General features: G+C 34.8%; 1 protein-coding gene across 1 annotated transcript; it reads right to left on the reverse strand.

Moving 5' to 3' along the window:
- Nucleotides 1–1,451: 1,451 nt before the first annotated feature.
- On the reverse strand, nt 1,452–2,872 carry LOC111877556 (pectinesterase inhibitor 10-like). Its single transcript, XM_023874070.1, has 3 exons — nt 2,495–2,872; nt 2,007–2,236; nt 1,452–1,860 (listed from the first exon to the last, which is right to left on the reverse strand). The coding sequence occupies exons 1-3, from the start codon at nt 2,870–2,872 to the stop codon at nt 1,452–1,454; spliced, it is 1,017 nt and encodes a 338-aa protein (XP_023729838.1).
- Between the last annotated feature and the right edge of the window lie 11,141 nt (nt 2,873–14,013).

Below are 14,013 nucleotides of genomic sequence, written 5' to 3' on the forward strand. Positions count from 1 at the left end.
TTATTTATAAACACCCGTACCATCCCATCCCTTCCTTTGTTGAAAACAGCTTAAAACAGAAGGAGAATACTCAATTAAGAAGCCCATTTCGAATACACTATTCATTCTCGGAGCCTCTCTTCTTGGTCCGAAACCCTCTGTTAGAACAAAGTTCTAGTAGGATCGATTGATTCTAAGCAGAAAAGCAATAAATAAAACAATAAAGAACACAAGAATGGTTTAACTGGTGTCAAATGATTAAGCTTTAATACCTCAGAAGTGCTCGACAAAGAACTTTGACTGTAGAGGTGTTTAGCGTTACAAAGATATAATAATAATAATAATGACTACTGTATCTAAGACATACATGCATGCACTACAAATAGCATAACCCTAATCTATAATCACGGATGGACAAGCCCATTCCGGAAATACTCAAACTAAGCCCATGACGTAACACAAAACACCCAACAATCTCCCCCATTGTGTCAATGGAGTCAGGAGCTTAGTTTTGTTGAGCAATAGTCGACTTCTTGACAGTCTTGAACACCTTCGGTATAATGGCCAAAAGAGTTTGTCTAAAAGAAATGTACCACTGAAGCATGTTAGTAAAATTCTTTTGTCTGACTCATTGTTCTGCTTACACCGATGGATAATATTGATTATGTGCTCTAAGCAGTCTGTTGAGAACAGATGCTTATCAACAAGAGCAGAAAGAAATTTGTCACCTTCGCCTCTTGTAAATATCATTGTGAGATGTGTAGAATCAATTTGACCTATCTTCATCTTTTTCACATCTCCAGGCTTTCCAGTTGGCTTCATAGTTGGTTTCTTTCTCAAGACGTTAGCAATCTCCTGATCCATCTTTGCAACTTCATGGATATAGGAAGCCAACATCCTCTTCAGATGATCCAGGATCGACTCATACTCCTTTGCATTAGTGAGCAAAATGTTGTACAATAAGTTCCAATCATGAGGATTTAAGTTAGGAAGATCTGCCAGGGATATCATAGAAATCGAGTTGTCTGAACCTTGGGTTATTCTGAATTGAACATTAAGAAATTTCCCTGCAGGCGAAGGCTTCAATACTTTGACCGTTTTAAACTTCTATGCACTCCAAGTCAAGTATTGAGGCTGACCGAACTGAAGATAATAATTGATGAGATCGCGATCAACCCGAGGATAAGGTGAGGGAACTTCTTTCGTTGAATCAAAACAATGAAAAACAAATCCCTTTCGTGTTATAGTCATATCAAAATGTGACTCTTTCGAATTCCCGCATTCAAATGAAGCTACAGGTTCCAGCCAGTACATGCTTGGAAACTCTATTGCTTCTTTGATTAGCGTTTCCCTAGTCCAAAGAGGAAAAAGTGCTTGCTTGCAAGCAAGATCATCAAGCTCTTCCTTCTTCTTTCGCTCCCTGTCTACTTTGTAATCCAGAGGTTTTCATCTAACTCCTGATCCCTTTTCTTTCACTTTAGGGGATCAACAATATTTTCTTCATTATCACTATCATCATCTTCTTCAACAAGACCTTTTATCTTTTCTTGATCACCAGAACCCGAAGCTACATTAACCTTTGGTTCTGTTTTGACAATGACTTTCGGTTTATCAGTAGTAGTTCTCTTTGTGCCTTCTCCTCCTTGTTGAAGAGTAACCAACGGCTTCGTAACACCCTTCATTTCACGAAGACGTTCAGTTGCAGGAAGAAGCTTGGTGGTCAGGTGATTCCAGATTGTAAGAGTAAGAATGGAATCATGAGCTTGAAGAACATTGTTAAGCATATTGAGAACATCACCAGCACAACTTTGGAAAACTGCGTGCTCGGTTTTTTCTGCAAAGTTATTTCCTGATCCACGTGAGCCAATTGAACCTTTTGAACTTCAACAATAGTGGTTTGATGAGCAAGATCTTCCATCAATGTGTTTTCCTTTGCTAAATTAGTGTGGAGCTTCTCAAGATGAGTATTTACTGAGCTAAGAATAGAAGTGTTCTCGGCTTGAATATCAGAACGAACGGAATCAAACTTGAGTTTCTCCTCCTGAAGAGACTTGGAGAGAGAGTCAACCGATGCATTTACTTTAGCTGCATTGTCATCAACATGTCCCTTAAGGGAATCAAGAAATATCTGGATATTGTTTATGAGTTCCGCAACATCGGTTGTAGCTTTATTGCAGGCAAATGTAGATGCGTCAACAGTCTTGGTGGATTTATCAATTGCTTCCGTATACTGTTCAAAAGCATTGTCCAAGAAAGCCTTCATCACGACATCATTGTATTTTGATGAAGAATTGAGCAAACGATCAAGCTAATCATCTAGACACTGCACTTGTTGTCTTGTTGTTGGAGCCTCGTCATCTTCATCGGTGGGAAGTCTGTAAGGACTATAATACATTGAGTCAAACTCAATATCGCCACCACCTAGAGTGGGAGCAAAATCACTAGAGGGTGGTGGTGAAGGAGGTTTAGGTGTAACAGGGGTTTTGGTTTCAGTATTAGTCCCCGTCTAAGATACGTTGACATTTACTGGAGGTTCGTTTGCGGTAGTGGAGATTGGGGTAGTTGTGGTAGTTGCTTGTGAAATAATGGGAGGTGGGAATGGGGTTGTAGAAAAGGGTATTGTGCTAGCTGGTGGAGATGGTGGAACAGCGGTAGTATTTTGTGTTGTAGGAGGTGGTGGACTTTGTGCAACCGAAACTGGAACAGTAGTCATCGGTGGGGATGGAGGAGGAGTTGGAACCTTGTCATTGTGTTGTTTAGTGGGATTAGGAGAACGAAGAGGTGTATTACCTCTAGGTGAACCTTCGTGTCCAACGTCTTCATCCTCTTTAGCCGATTGCCCCTCATCATGTTCTGAGCTTGAAGAAGAAGGTTTCTTTGGTCTCCTTGCCATTTTCTTGACTTTCTTTGGAGTCGAAGAGGTAGCTTTTTCAGCCTTTCACTTCTTAGACATGGCAGTTTTTGTAGAAGGACCTTCAGTTTCCACCTTCTTGGTATCTGCCTTCTTCCCTCGCTTTGCTGGTTTCTCCACAGCATCAAATGTGGCTTGCATTTCAGGAGTCACTTCTCTCGGACCCTTGGGAGGAAGTTTCCAGTAGGCATCCATCATATTACTTTCACTCGACACACACCTGTACATTGTTTCAGGTATTGATCCAATGTGAGAAAACATGGTGGCATCAGAGAAGATAATCTTCTTGGTATGAAAAGTAGCCACAGAGGAGAGCATAACATTTTTCATAATTGGAATCTGAAAGTTATCAATGGCCCTCCGAGTAACGATGGTCCAAAAATGACCATATGAGATCTCTGAATGTCTTGTTGATGAGTTGAGACTTTGTACCGGTTGCGACCAAATAAGAGAGCTGTAATCCAAGTCAATACCATTGTAGAGACCGTAGAGAATGGTTATAAAACCTTTACTTGTACCATCAGATACAACAACCCGTTCTGCTAAACTCTTGTTGATAAGGGTAAGTAACCCATTCCATTGTGGTGGCAAATAGGACTTCTTGAACTTAGTCACTGTTGTAAGAACATCAATATAACCCATTTCATAAAACATCGAGAATAACTAAGTCATGGATATGAAATCTGGAGAGATGACAGAAGCATCGACAACAAGCCTTAGCAGAGAGCAGAATCGGGCTTTTGAAATGGATTCCTGGTGATTGAAAATTTGAAAGTAGATCCTCTCCTTGTTCTTGTCATAATACGCAGTAGAGTAAACCTAGGACAGCAGAGACATGGGAACTGATGCCACCTGCGTACAAGCAATTACCAGTTGGGTGTACTTAAGACATTCAACAACGTGCAACATGTATGAATCATACAAGAATGGGTTTAGTTGAATGATCATGTTTTGATTAGGTTTGATCACAAGTAATGACGATGAAGCAGTTTGATCTTGAGGAGATGAGGATTCCGCCATTGATGAAGAAAAAGACGAACATTGAAGATTGTTGAAGATTGTATGTTTTATTTAAGAGAATTTGAGGAAGGTAAGAAGTAAAAGAGGTGCGAGAAATCATTTATATACCGTTGCTAGGAGAGAGAAATAATATCTTGTAATGATGATACGATCCCAAAAAAGTCGCTTGGAAAAGCGTGATTTGACAGCTAGGTTTTCCCAGATAGACTTCATCAACTGTGGGTATAGGAGCCGTTTCAAATTCACGCGCCCAATATTAATGGTTATTCGATCACTCTATTCGAAATCTTATCCACACATCAAACCAATCTTCAATTTGCAACACATGTAATTTTTTTTTAAAAATATAACCGCTTTTCTCCAAAAAAACTTAAACAAGACATTAGAAACATGAACTAGAATTTTGGAAAATCACAAAGAATTTTCGTGCAAGAGTGTTCCAAAGATAAAGAAATAAAGCAAAATGTGTGTAGGATGTGAGTGAAATCTTATTGGAACATTAAGCAAATGATTTCGGGCACGAATCTCTTCCTTCAAACTCAAGAGACATTTGAAGTGCTTTTGTGGTTCCCCGAAAAAATACGATCGAGTGTTTGTTAAGAATAACCGAAAGGCTTCTTTTTATATAATGGCTTTAAAGGGTGGTTTATCTTCACCCGAACTTCGATGCTTTATATAAGACCGAAAGTTGAGTGAAGCACTTATGAGACCGATGTGGTCTATTGAACAAGTGGGTTAGATATCATTTGTTGTGACTGACTATGTAAAAGAAATATCAAAAACAAAAACTAAACTGGATCTTTAGGGAAGAAAAGTCTTGGTGTTAGATAGTGCATAAAGATGACTAAAAAAAATGAGATTTCGCTAGGTAACAAGTGAGATCTTGAATATTAATATCCACCGTCAATTCATTATTGGTGTTGGATTGTGGGTCTCACTTAGCACGTGATGTATGCATCTAAGATCATAAACACATATTTTGTGTAACCATAAACCTCAGTGGTTATAGCTGAGAGCCTCAAGGGTAACTTTGGTGAAACGAAATTTGATGGAGAATGTAGACGAGGTGAATAAAGAACCAAAAGTACCCCTGCTATATAAAAGTGACAAAGCAGAAAACTCTTAACTCATTTGAGAAGAGTAGGGTAGCTCATGACTTTGAGTGAATGAAGAAGCCTGATTGGAAAGAAACGATAGGTATAGATCGAATCATTAAGGCTTCACACAGAGTCTCATAGGATTCGGTGTACATGCAGCAGCATGTTTCTAGGGACACTTAACTAGTTCAAATTAAAGTTGTCATACCTGCCCTATCTCCAATTCATGTAGCAACGATAGCCTTTGTACCTAGTAAAGAAATGAACAAAGAAAAGCAAACCACACACAAGCAAAATAAACAAAATATAATAAAGAGACAAATAAAAGATAAAATATTTTTGGTATTTTTAATTTTCTGAAAAATAATAAAAACAGAAAAATAAACAAAAAAAATGAAATTAATTTTAGAAACTCTAGAAAATAAAGATAAAGCAAATAAAAAGCTTAAAAGAGAGTTTACAAAGTATGCAGCCGAAAACAAACCTTTACGAAAATGAAGCGAGATAAGCCGAGCGTTCGGTTCATTTCGGTCCCCGAAAATTCCGGAACCGAAATTAGCCGAGCGTTCGGTTCATTTCGGTCCTCGAAAAATCCAGAACCGAAATAGACCGAGCGTTCCCTCTATTTCGCTTGACTAATTTTTAGAGAGAGGTTTGAGGGTTCGGTACCAAATCTGCTTCCATCATTTCCAAACCTTGTAAAATTTTATTGAAGCTTGTTTCTGGTAAGGCTTTAGTGAAGATGTCAGCTAGTTGATCAGAGGACCGAACAAAATGAACTTCCATGTTTCCATCTTCAACATGGTCCTTGATGAAATGGTATCTTAGTGCAATATGCTTTGTCTTTGAGTGTTGCACTGGATTGTGACATATTCTTATTGGACTTTCAGAGTCATAATAGAGTTGTATTTTCTACATACTTAATATGTAGTCTCTTAGTTGGCTTTGTATCCAGATCACTTGTGAGGTACAGGATGCTATATCTATGTACTCAGCTTCGACTGTTGAAAGAGACACACAAGTTTGCTTCTTGGACTGCCAGCTAACAAGTTTACCATCTAGGAATTGGCATCCACCAGTTGTGCTCTTTTGGTCCAGACCGCATCCTCCAAGATCTGCGTCAGAAAAGGCTTGAACAAAGAATCCGGATCTAGCAAGGTACCAAAGACCGAGAGACGAGGTTCGCTTCAAATAACGGAAAAAGTTTTTCACTGCTACCATATGAGGTTCTCTTGGATTTGCTTGAAACCTGGCACAATAACAAACAGAGAACATAATGTTTTGTCTACTAGCCGTTAGATACATAAGAGACCCTATCATTTGACGATAGAGTGTTACGTCAACTGCAGGTTTCTCCAGAGATGAAGTTAATTTCGTGCCAAACACCATAGGAACCTTCACCTTCGAATATCCCGTCATACCGAACTTTGCTAGCAAATTCTTCGTGTAAGCCTCCTGGTTGATAAAAATGACTTCTGGTCCCTGTCTTATATTCAATCCAAGGGAAAAAGTTAATTGGACCCATTGCGCTCATTTCATATTTAGTCTCCATCAGCTTCCTGAATTCAGCCGTTAAGCTAGGATACATGGAGCCGAAGACGATATCATCGACATAAATCTGAACTATCATTAAATGTTCGCCTTCTTTCTTTCGAAAGAAGGTTGGGTCAACCGAAACTTTCTTGAATTTCGACAATTTAAGAAAGCGAGTTAACGTTTCATACCAAGCCCTCGGTGCTTGCTTCAGACCATATACAACTTTATCCAACACATAACAGTGATCATGGAATTTCTCATTCACGAACCCAGGAGGTTGTTCAAAGTACACAGTTTCTTCTAGTTTTCCATTTAAGAAAGCACATTTTACATCCATCTGGAAAAATTCGAAGTTCTTATGTGCATCATATGCTAGAAAGATTCTAACCGATTCCAACCTTGCCACCGGAGCGAAGGTCTCGTCATAATCTATTCCTTCTTCCTGACAACATCCCTTCACCACTAGTCGAGCCTTATTGCGAATGACGTTGCCCTCTTTATCCAACTTGTTCCTGAAGACTAATTTTAAACCGACCACAGAAGCATCCTTTAGAGTGGGAATCAGCCTCCAAAATCGATTACGTTCAAACTCATGGAGTTCATCTTGCATATCTTGTACCCAATCAGCATGATCAAGTGCAGCATTAACCATCTTCGGTTCGATTTTGGAGACAAACGAATTAAACATGCAGAATTCAACATAGTAGAATAGGGCAGTTTGTTTCGCTTTCCATTGAGAGCGTGTGAGAACTCGCTCATCTGATTCACAAATAATTTGTGTTTTGGGATGATCCTTAGTCCATTTTGTTAGAGGAGGGTAAATTGTGTCACACCCCGCTAAAGCAGAAACACGAGGCGTGGCAGTATAAAGGGTTTCAAAGCAAAAGTTAAAACACAACACCAACCATAGTATTAAAAATCATTACAAATTTACAATGGGTTCGAACAACTTTTAAAAGAAATTACAATGAAAATTGGAATACAACACATGCGAATGCTCCTAACAGTGAAGTGTCCCTAAGTGCCACTTACACGATGATTCCTAAAAAAGCATGTAAAACGAGCGTCAACTATAAAAATAGTTGGTGAGTACTCACAAATAAACAAACTAATATTGGTTTCATGAATCGTAATCAAAAGATTTGATATAAGTTTCCAGAGATAAAAATAAATTGCTAAAATGAGTTAATAAGTTTGTATAAACAAAGTTCGTTGTAATCATGAGAGATAAAGTATGTTGCCCAAATAAGATGCAACTTTCATATTCTTATGGAAGATAAAGTTCGTTACTCAAACGAGTAAACAAGTTTCATTGCTAAAATGAGCAATCAATTTCGTTGCTACAATGAGCAAACAATTTCATTGCTAAAACATATATATAGTGTTCAGTAATAAAAGTTCATTGTTGTAATGAGAAACAAAGTTCATTGCTATCATTAATAAACAAGTTTATTGCTATAATGAGTAACGACTTTCGTTGCTAAAATCAGGAAAAATACTAAACAGTTAATAAAAATCAGGAAAAATAGTAAAATGTTAATAAAAATTACCAAACTTCAGATTTTGGTTTGAAATGTATTAAAAGACTTCCAGATAAATTTTCATGGATTATGGATATGCATAACCATTTTTCATATATTTAATTCTCTAAATTGATAAAAATTTATGAAAAATAGCAATGAGTTAAGAAAATTCCCCAAAGTTTTCATATTACTGCCATTACACATACTTAAGCTGAGAAAATTATAAAAATAGATTTCTAAACTATTTAACCCAATTTTATGATTTTTAAGCATTTATTCTAATAAAAATTGAAATAAATAGAAAACAGTTTCTAAAATTACCCAAAACTTTTGTGACACTGTTATTAAACATTATTAAGGTGAGAAAAATATAAAAATGAATTTCTAAACTGTTTAACCCAATTTTATGATTTTTGTATATTTATTCTAATAAAAATTGGGTTTAAGTGTATTTAATCTTTGGAAAATAGAAGAAAAATAGTATACAGAAGAGAAAAATCATCAAAATTTTTATGTAGGCTCCTAATGTACTACAAGGTGTTCTGGTTCATATTTTTGGATGAGTAAAACTATTTTTCCTGTTTTAGTCCATTATAAATACAAAAATCGTAGAAAAATAGGAATACATTATGAAAAATTCTGAAAATATTTTTCTAAGTCTTCCACAGAGAGTATAAGCTGCGAAATTTGTTAAGGTGCCATTTCACATTCTATAAAGTGGTTTTATGATTTATTGAAGCCAAACAAAAAGAAATTTTAACACCATGCTAAACAGTAACAAAAATCGATCAAATTTTATGTGAACTCATTATTTAGCATAAGGGTCATCCACAAATTTACCTAGGATTTATAGACCTCAGAAAGTATTTTATATGATTTATTGCCCTATTTTGTTGCAATAATTATAATAATTAGAGAAAAATGAATTATTTTCTGGAAATTTACAGAGCATCTTATTTTGTTGATGGAAATCTGTGAAAAATCGGATTTGGTCAGAAAATGAGTTTTAGATATTTATTTTGAAATAAATCCTTCATGAACATATTTGAAAGCTTTTAACAACATACTTTGATGATCTAGCATCTAAGCTTGAAGATCATCACATGCATGTTGTTTTGAAGATCATTCAGGAGTTTGAAATGTTCAAAAATCATTTTTGAAGGAAAACTTAGGGTGCATGTGGTGTTTTTTTCCACCAAAACATGTAGAAAAATGCATTTCTTTGATTTTGACTTAGGTTTAGGTCCTTGGATTTCACCATTTACAACATGCATGTTGTTTTTGTGTGAAATCCTACCACCATCATCATCAAAACTGAAGTGAATGAACCTTTACACAAATTTTCTAAGAGAGAGGTGTAGAAGAAGAAGGAAATGCATGAAAAACCTTGAAAACTTGAAGGAAAATGAAAGGAAATCGTGTTCTACCTTAATGAACACCACTAGATGATGAAGATTTTGAGTATCTTGAGTGTTATTAGACATGTTGGCTGTAAAATTTCATGGTTCATAGTGGGAGGAAGAGAGAAAATGTGTGTGAGAGTGTGAGAGAGAAATGAGAGAGAATGAGTGAAGATGGAGTGTGAGAGAAAAGAAGAATGATTTTGTGTTAGGAAGAGGAGAGATATGGGGAGGGAAATCCAAATTTTCAATGAGGAGAGAGACTCTTCACCTCTTCCATTTATTTTATATAATTTTCCGTCAATTTTTATAAAATTTCTCATTCTTTTATAAAGTATGCATTAAGCCATGATTTGATTTATTAAATTATTGATTTAACTTGTTAATTAGGAATAAATGTTGATAGTTTAAATTTTATTTTCCCTAAATTCATTTTCATAATTTTAATTATTATAAGAACATATTATAAGGTTCATAACGATTTTTATAGACTTCTCAAGGTTATATTTTATAAATTTTGGTTTTAGGGCATTTAAGGGTTTTTGAGAGTTTGTAAATCTTTGGATATCAAAATAAATAGAATTTTTGAGACTTTAAATTATCTTATGGTATTATAACTCTTTTATAGATATAAATAATGTTTTTAATTTATTTTTATCGGTTTTATTGGCATTCTATGTAGTGATTCCGAGATTCAAGCGAAATTGAGGAATCAAGCATACTAGCCCTAGTCTTCAACTTTGACTTAAGTTTCTATGAGAATTTGACCTAATTTCTACTACTAGGTCAAGTGCATGATGTGTGTATATGATTCATGAAAAGGTGTTCGAGTCAAGGAATGACCCGAATGTGGATAGTCACTCCCGTTAAGTAGATGTAGAATTCACATATCAATGTGAAATCTAAGTACACTATCCATTGTTTCTATCTGTTTCCAAGATTCTACTAGGTTATAACCTAGCTTCTAGTTACTAAGTCTAGTATGTGTCGTGCCTATACGTGCAATTAAGTTTATTCAAATATGGAACAAACTCGAATTTTGACGGTTGTCATAGTCTCCCCCGGTTGAAAGAATTTCGTCCCGAAATTCAATTCGCAACGTATTCTATTAGAACTCAGCCGAATACAATTGTATAGTTGCAGAGGTGATGACTTGAAGAGCTCTTTGATTATTTTGGGTTAATTCCTCAAGGGAAGAGCCCAACTCTTTAGCTATAATCAAATTAATGTTTCCCTAATTCGAGTTCAACATTCTAAACTACGAGAAATTAGGATCATGGAAATCATGATCCAACCATGGAGACCTAGTTGAAAAGGATCATCTAGTTAGATATTATCTGAATTAAGAGAGTGGTATAAGTTTTGCTGAAGCACCAATTGCACTGAGCATTAAATCCGCATTGATGCTTAAGTCGCATTCTAAATCGGCACTAAGTGTAAATTTATCGCCTGTTAAAGAAGAGATTAGGAACAATTTGTTCACTTCCGAGTTGGCTACTAAATATGGAAAATATATATAATATGAAATAAGAAGGTGTAGCACAAATAAAAAAGAAGTGGTCGAGAGTAAGTTCCTAAAGATACACACTAAGGGTAAGCAACGGAGTTTTGGTACCTCTCGAATGTAAGGGCTATTTAAGTGTCATCTATAAAATAAATTACGAAATGATTGAGCATCTTCGAGGCTATAATTACTACTATGGTTACTCTTATAATAATAAAACCTTATTCGAAGAATAAATATATTTAGAGAGTCATTGGTGCAAATGGAGGCGATGAAAATTTATGATAAATTAAATCACATTGTGTATATAGCATTTTAAGTGTTTACAAGTGATTAAAAATCTCACTGTTATCAAAATGTGTGTTTAGAAATGATAATTAATCTCACTATTATCAAAATGTGTAATGATTACAAGATAATGAAGATACATGTGTGGCGATCAAACGAAGATAATAAAAAGATCAATTAAGGTTACAGGTTTAAGTCGTCAATAAGGGGATTCATACAAAAATATTTATTACTCTTTTGAGAAATTGTCTAATTGTCTAATTCAGGACAAATTCAAGCTTACGAGTCAGAGTATTTATGAAAACGAAGTTGAGAGTTTAGGAACTCAATGAAGATTACAAGTAGAATGTTATTTTAAGAAAGGTGTAAAAATATCGATCATTGAAAATAGTGCATTCATAGTTTAGTGTTTCTACAAAAACAATCATTTAGAGAATAGATAATCATAAAATTCAAAACTTTTGATGTATTTAAAGAAAAGAAGAAACATAAGGATACATATCCTCCACATATATTTTTCGGATATAGAAAAATTATAAGCATAAAGGTATTCATCTTGTGTATTACTTATAACGAAAATACAATGAAACTTGTATTTTAAATCAAGTTTCCAAATTTAGAACGAAAGAGCAAATGTAAATAAGGATTACTTGTTTATTGAGATTTCAAAATAAAAACATGATGTATATGATAAAAGGCGTAACTGAATATAGCCAAGTTGACTAAATCAAAGGTATGCCTCATGACTATACACGTATTAATCGCTCAAAACGTAAGGGTAGATTTCAAGTCTTTATGTGTACGAACATGGTACCAAGAGAAGCAAAATAGACAGAAACAAAGTTAGACAATGTATTATGTTAATATTATGGCGTGCGAGATCTAAAATCAAAAGGAGAGCGAGAAATAAAGTTTAGGGGAAAGAAAAAGGAAGGTAGCGGCGACAATGATTATTATTGTTAAAATTCTAAAAACAATACCTATAGATAGATTTAAAACCAGGTTAAGATATATTTCAAACCTCAATATTTGATGTATATTGATGATTAAATAAACATATGAGAGTTTTAAAGTGCTTGCTAAGGATTGCTAAAAATTCACGAGTTATCTATTAAGTTAAACTCCATTTGTGAAAAACAAGAAACACTAACACTTGTAATTCAAAATCTGACAATTTTGACCTTTTTGACTGGGGTCCAACAATGGTTAAAACAGATAAAGTAAAGACTTAACATATTTAGAAGAATAATTATTCATTGTTGAGAGTGTATCAGTGGAAATTTAAAAGTGAACAACAAGTTTTCAAATGCTATAAATTTTAAAAACTTTATAGATTATAAAACCATATTAAAGCAAAGTACACAAATAAGGTATGTTTTGATGATTCGATGAAATTTTTTCACATAATAAGAACTTCAATGCCATATGTTTAAGTTTTATAGCATAGAATTTAAACACTTTTATAAAAGAAAATGTTTCTAAGTTTTTCGAAAACGTGCCAAAATGGTAATCAAGGTTTAAAATGGTTTATATGCCCTTAAAAGCACATCTATCCATTGAAATGAAATTAAAATAGCAAGGTTAAAACAAATATTGGTTAAATTGAGTTTTGAAGAAAAGTTTTAAGTTAAAGCAAGTTGTCAAAAGATTTTTAGCGAGAATATGGCTTACAATGTTAGGAAAGATCTAATAAGTTGTATGAAGTGGTTATAAAATATTTTATCGATGATAAGTAAAACCGATGAAGCGAAATAACTTTTCGATTGAAGATTAAGAAGTAAGGAATAAGTATGTTAGTGTAGCTGATCGTACCCAAATACTAAGGCGAGTCTAAGGCAAGTGTCGGTGTCTTTTCCCCCAAGATAAAGGACAAGAAAAATTGCTTGAAAAACGTTTTATGGTCTCAATACAGTTTACGACCTTTTATAGAGGTCAAAGGGACATCCTATGTTAAGTTTTAAGCTCAAGGTGGAAACAACGTAGAGCTAAATCGTAGCGTAGTAATAAGGTCTCACGTATGCGTTAAACCTCCGTGTCTCCTCGTGAGTCGAATTGGGAATGCTCTCTAGTGATATCCAAGTGGCTACATAGAAACGAATTATCTACCTCCTTACGCGATGCTGCAATTATCATTCGTGTCGATATCGAAACACTTTTTCATAGTTGTAACTCTAGTACGAAGACGATGAAGAGGTATTGATGAATCATTGGTATAGGTTTCGACTTGTGATTATTACTAGTTTATATCTAGCTACTCGCCTTACATCTAAAGTCAATAGCTACCAAGGAATAATCATTCTCAGTACTAAGTGCATTGCTCCTAGAGTGGCTAGTGATATAACTTAAGTGGTTAACCTAGCACTTGATAAGGGACAAGAATATTTATAAATAAGACATTGTGGTAAAAGTGCACTTAGTTTCTAAGTGTACCTAGATGAATACCCATAATATGCAATGCCCGCACACACACCGAAAAATTTTGTTTTTCAAAAGTTTAAGTTGAAAATTGCTTTGAACATAATTCTACTAAACCGTTTCCAGCCTCGCATTAACGTTCCTTAATTAAGCATAGTTGGCCAGGCTATAATTAATTAAAGTCCAATAATACGTACTCGAATTAGTTATATCATTAGTATGTTCAATATTAAAAAAAATGTTTTGAATTTTTTTTTGGCTATAATTGTGGTTTTCCAAAGGAAAACCGGTATTCTCTATAACCTTCGGCTTTGATACCATTTCCTGTCACACCCTGCTA

The sequence above is a fragment of the Lactuca sativa genome, chromosome 3, assembly GCF_002870075.4.
Source record: "Lactuca sativa cultivar Salinas chromosome 3, Lsat_Salinas_v11, whole genome shotgun sequence".
NCBI lineage: Eukaryota > Viridiplantae > Streptophyta > Magnoliopsida > Asterales > Asteraceae > Lactuca > Lactuca sativa.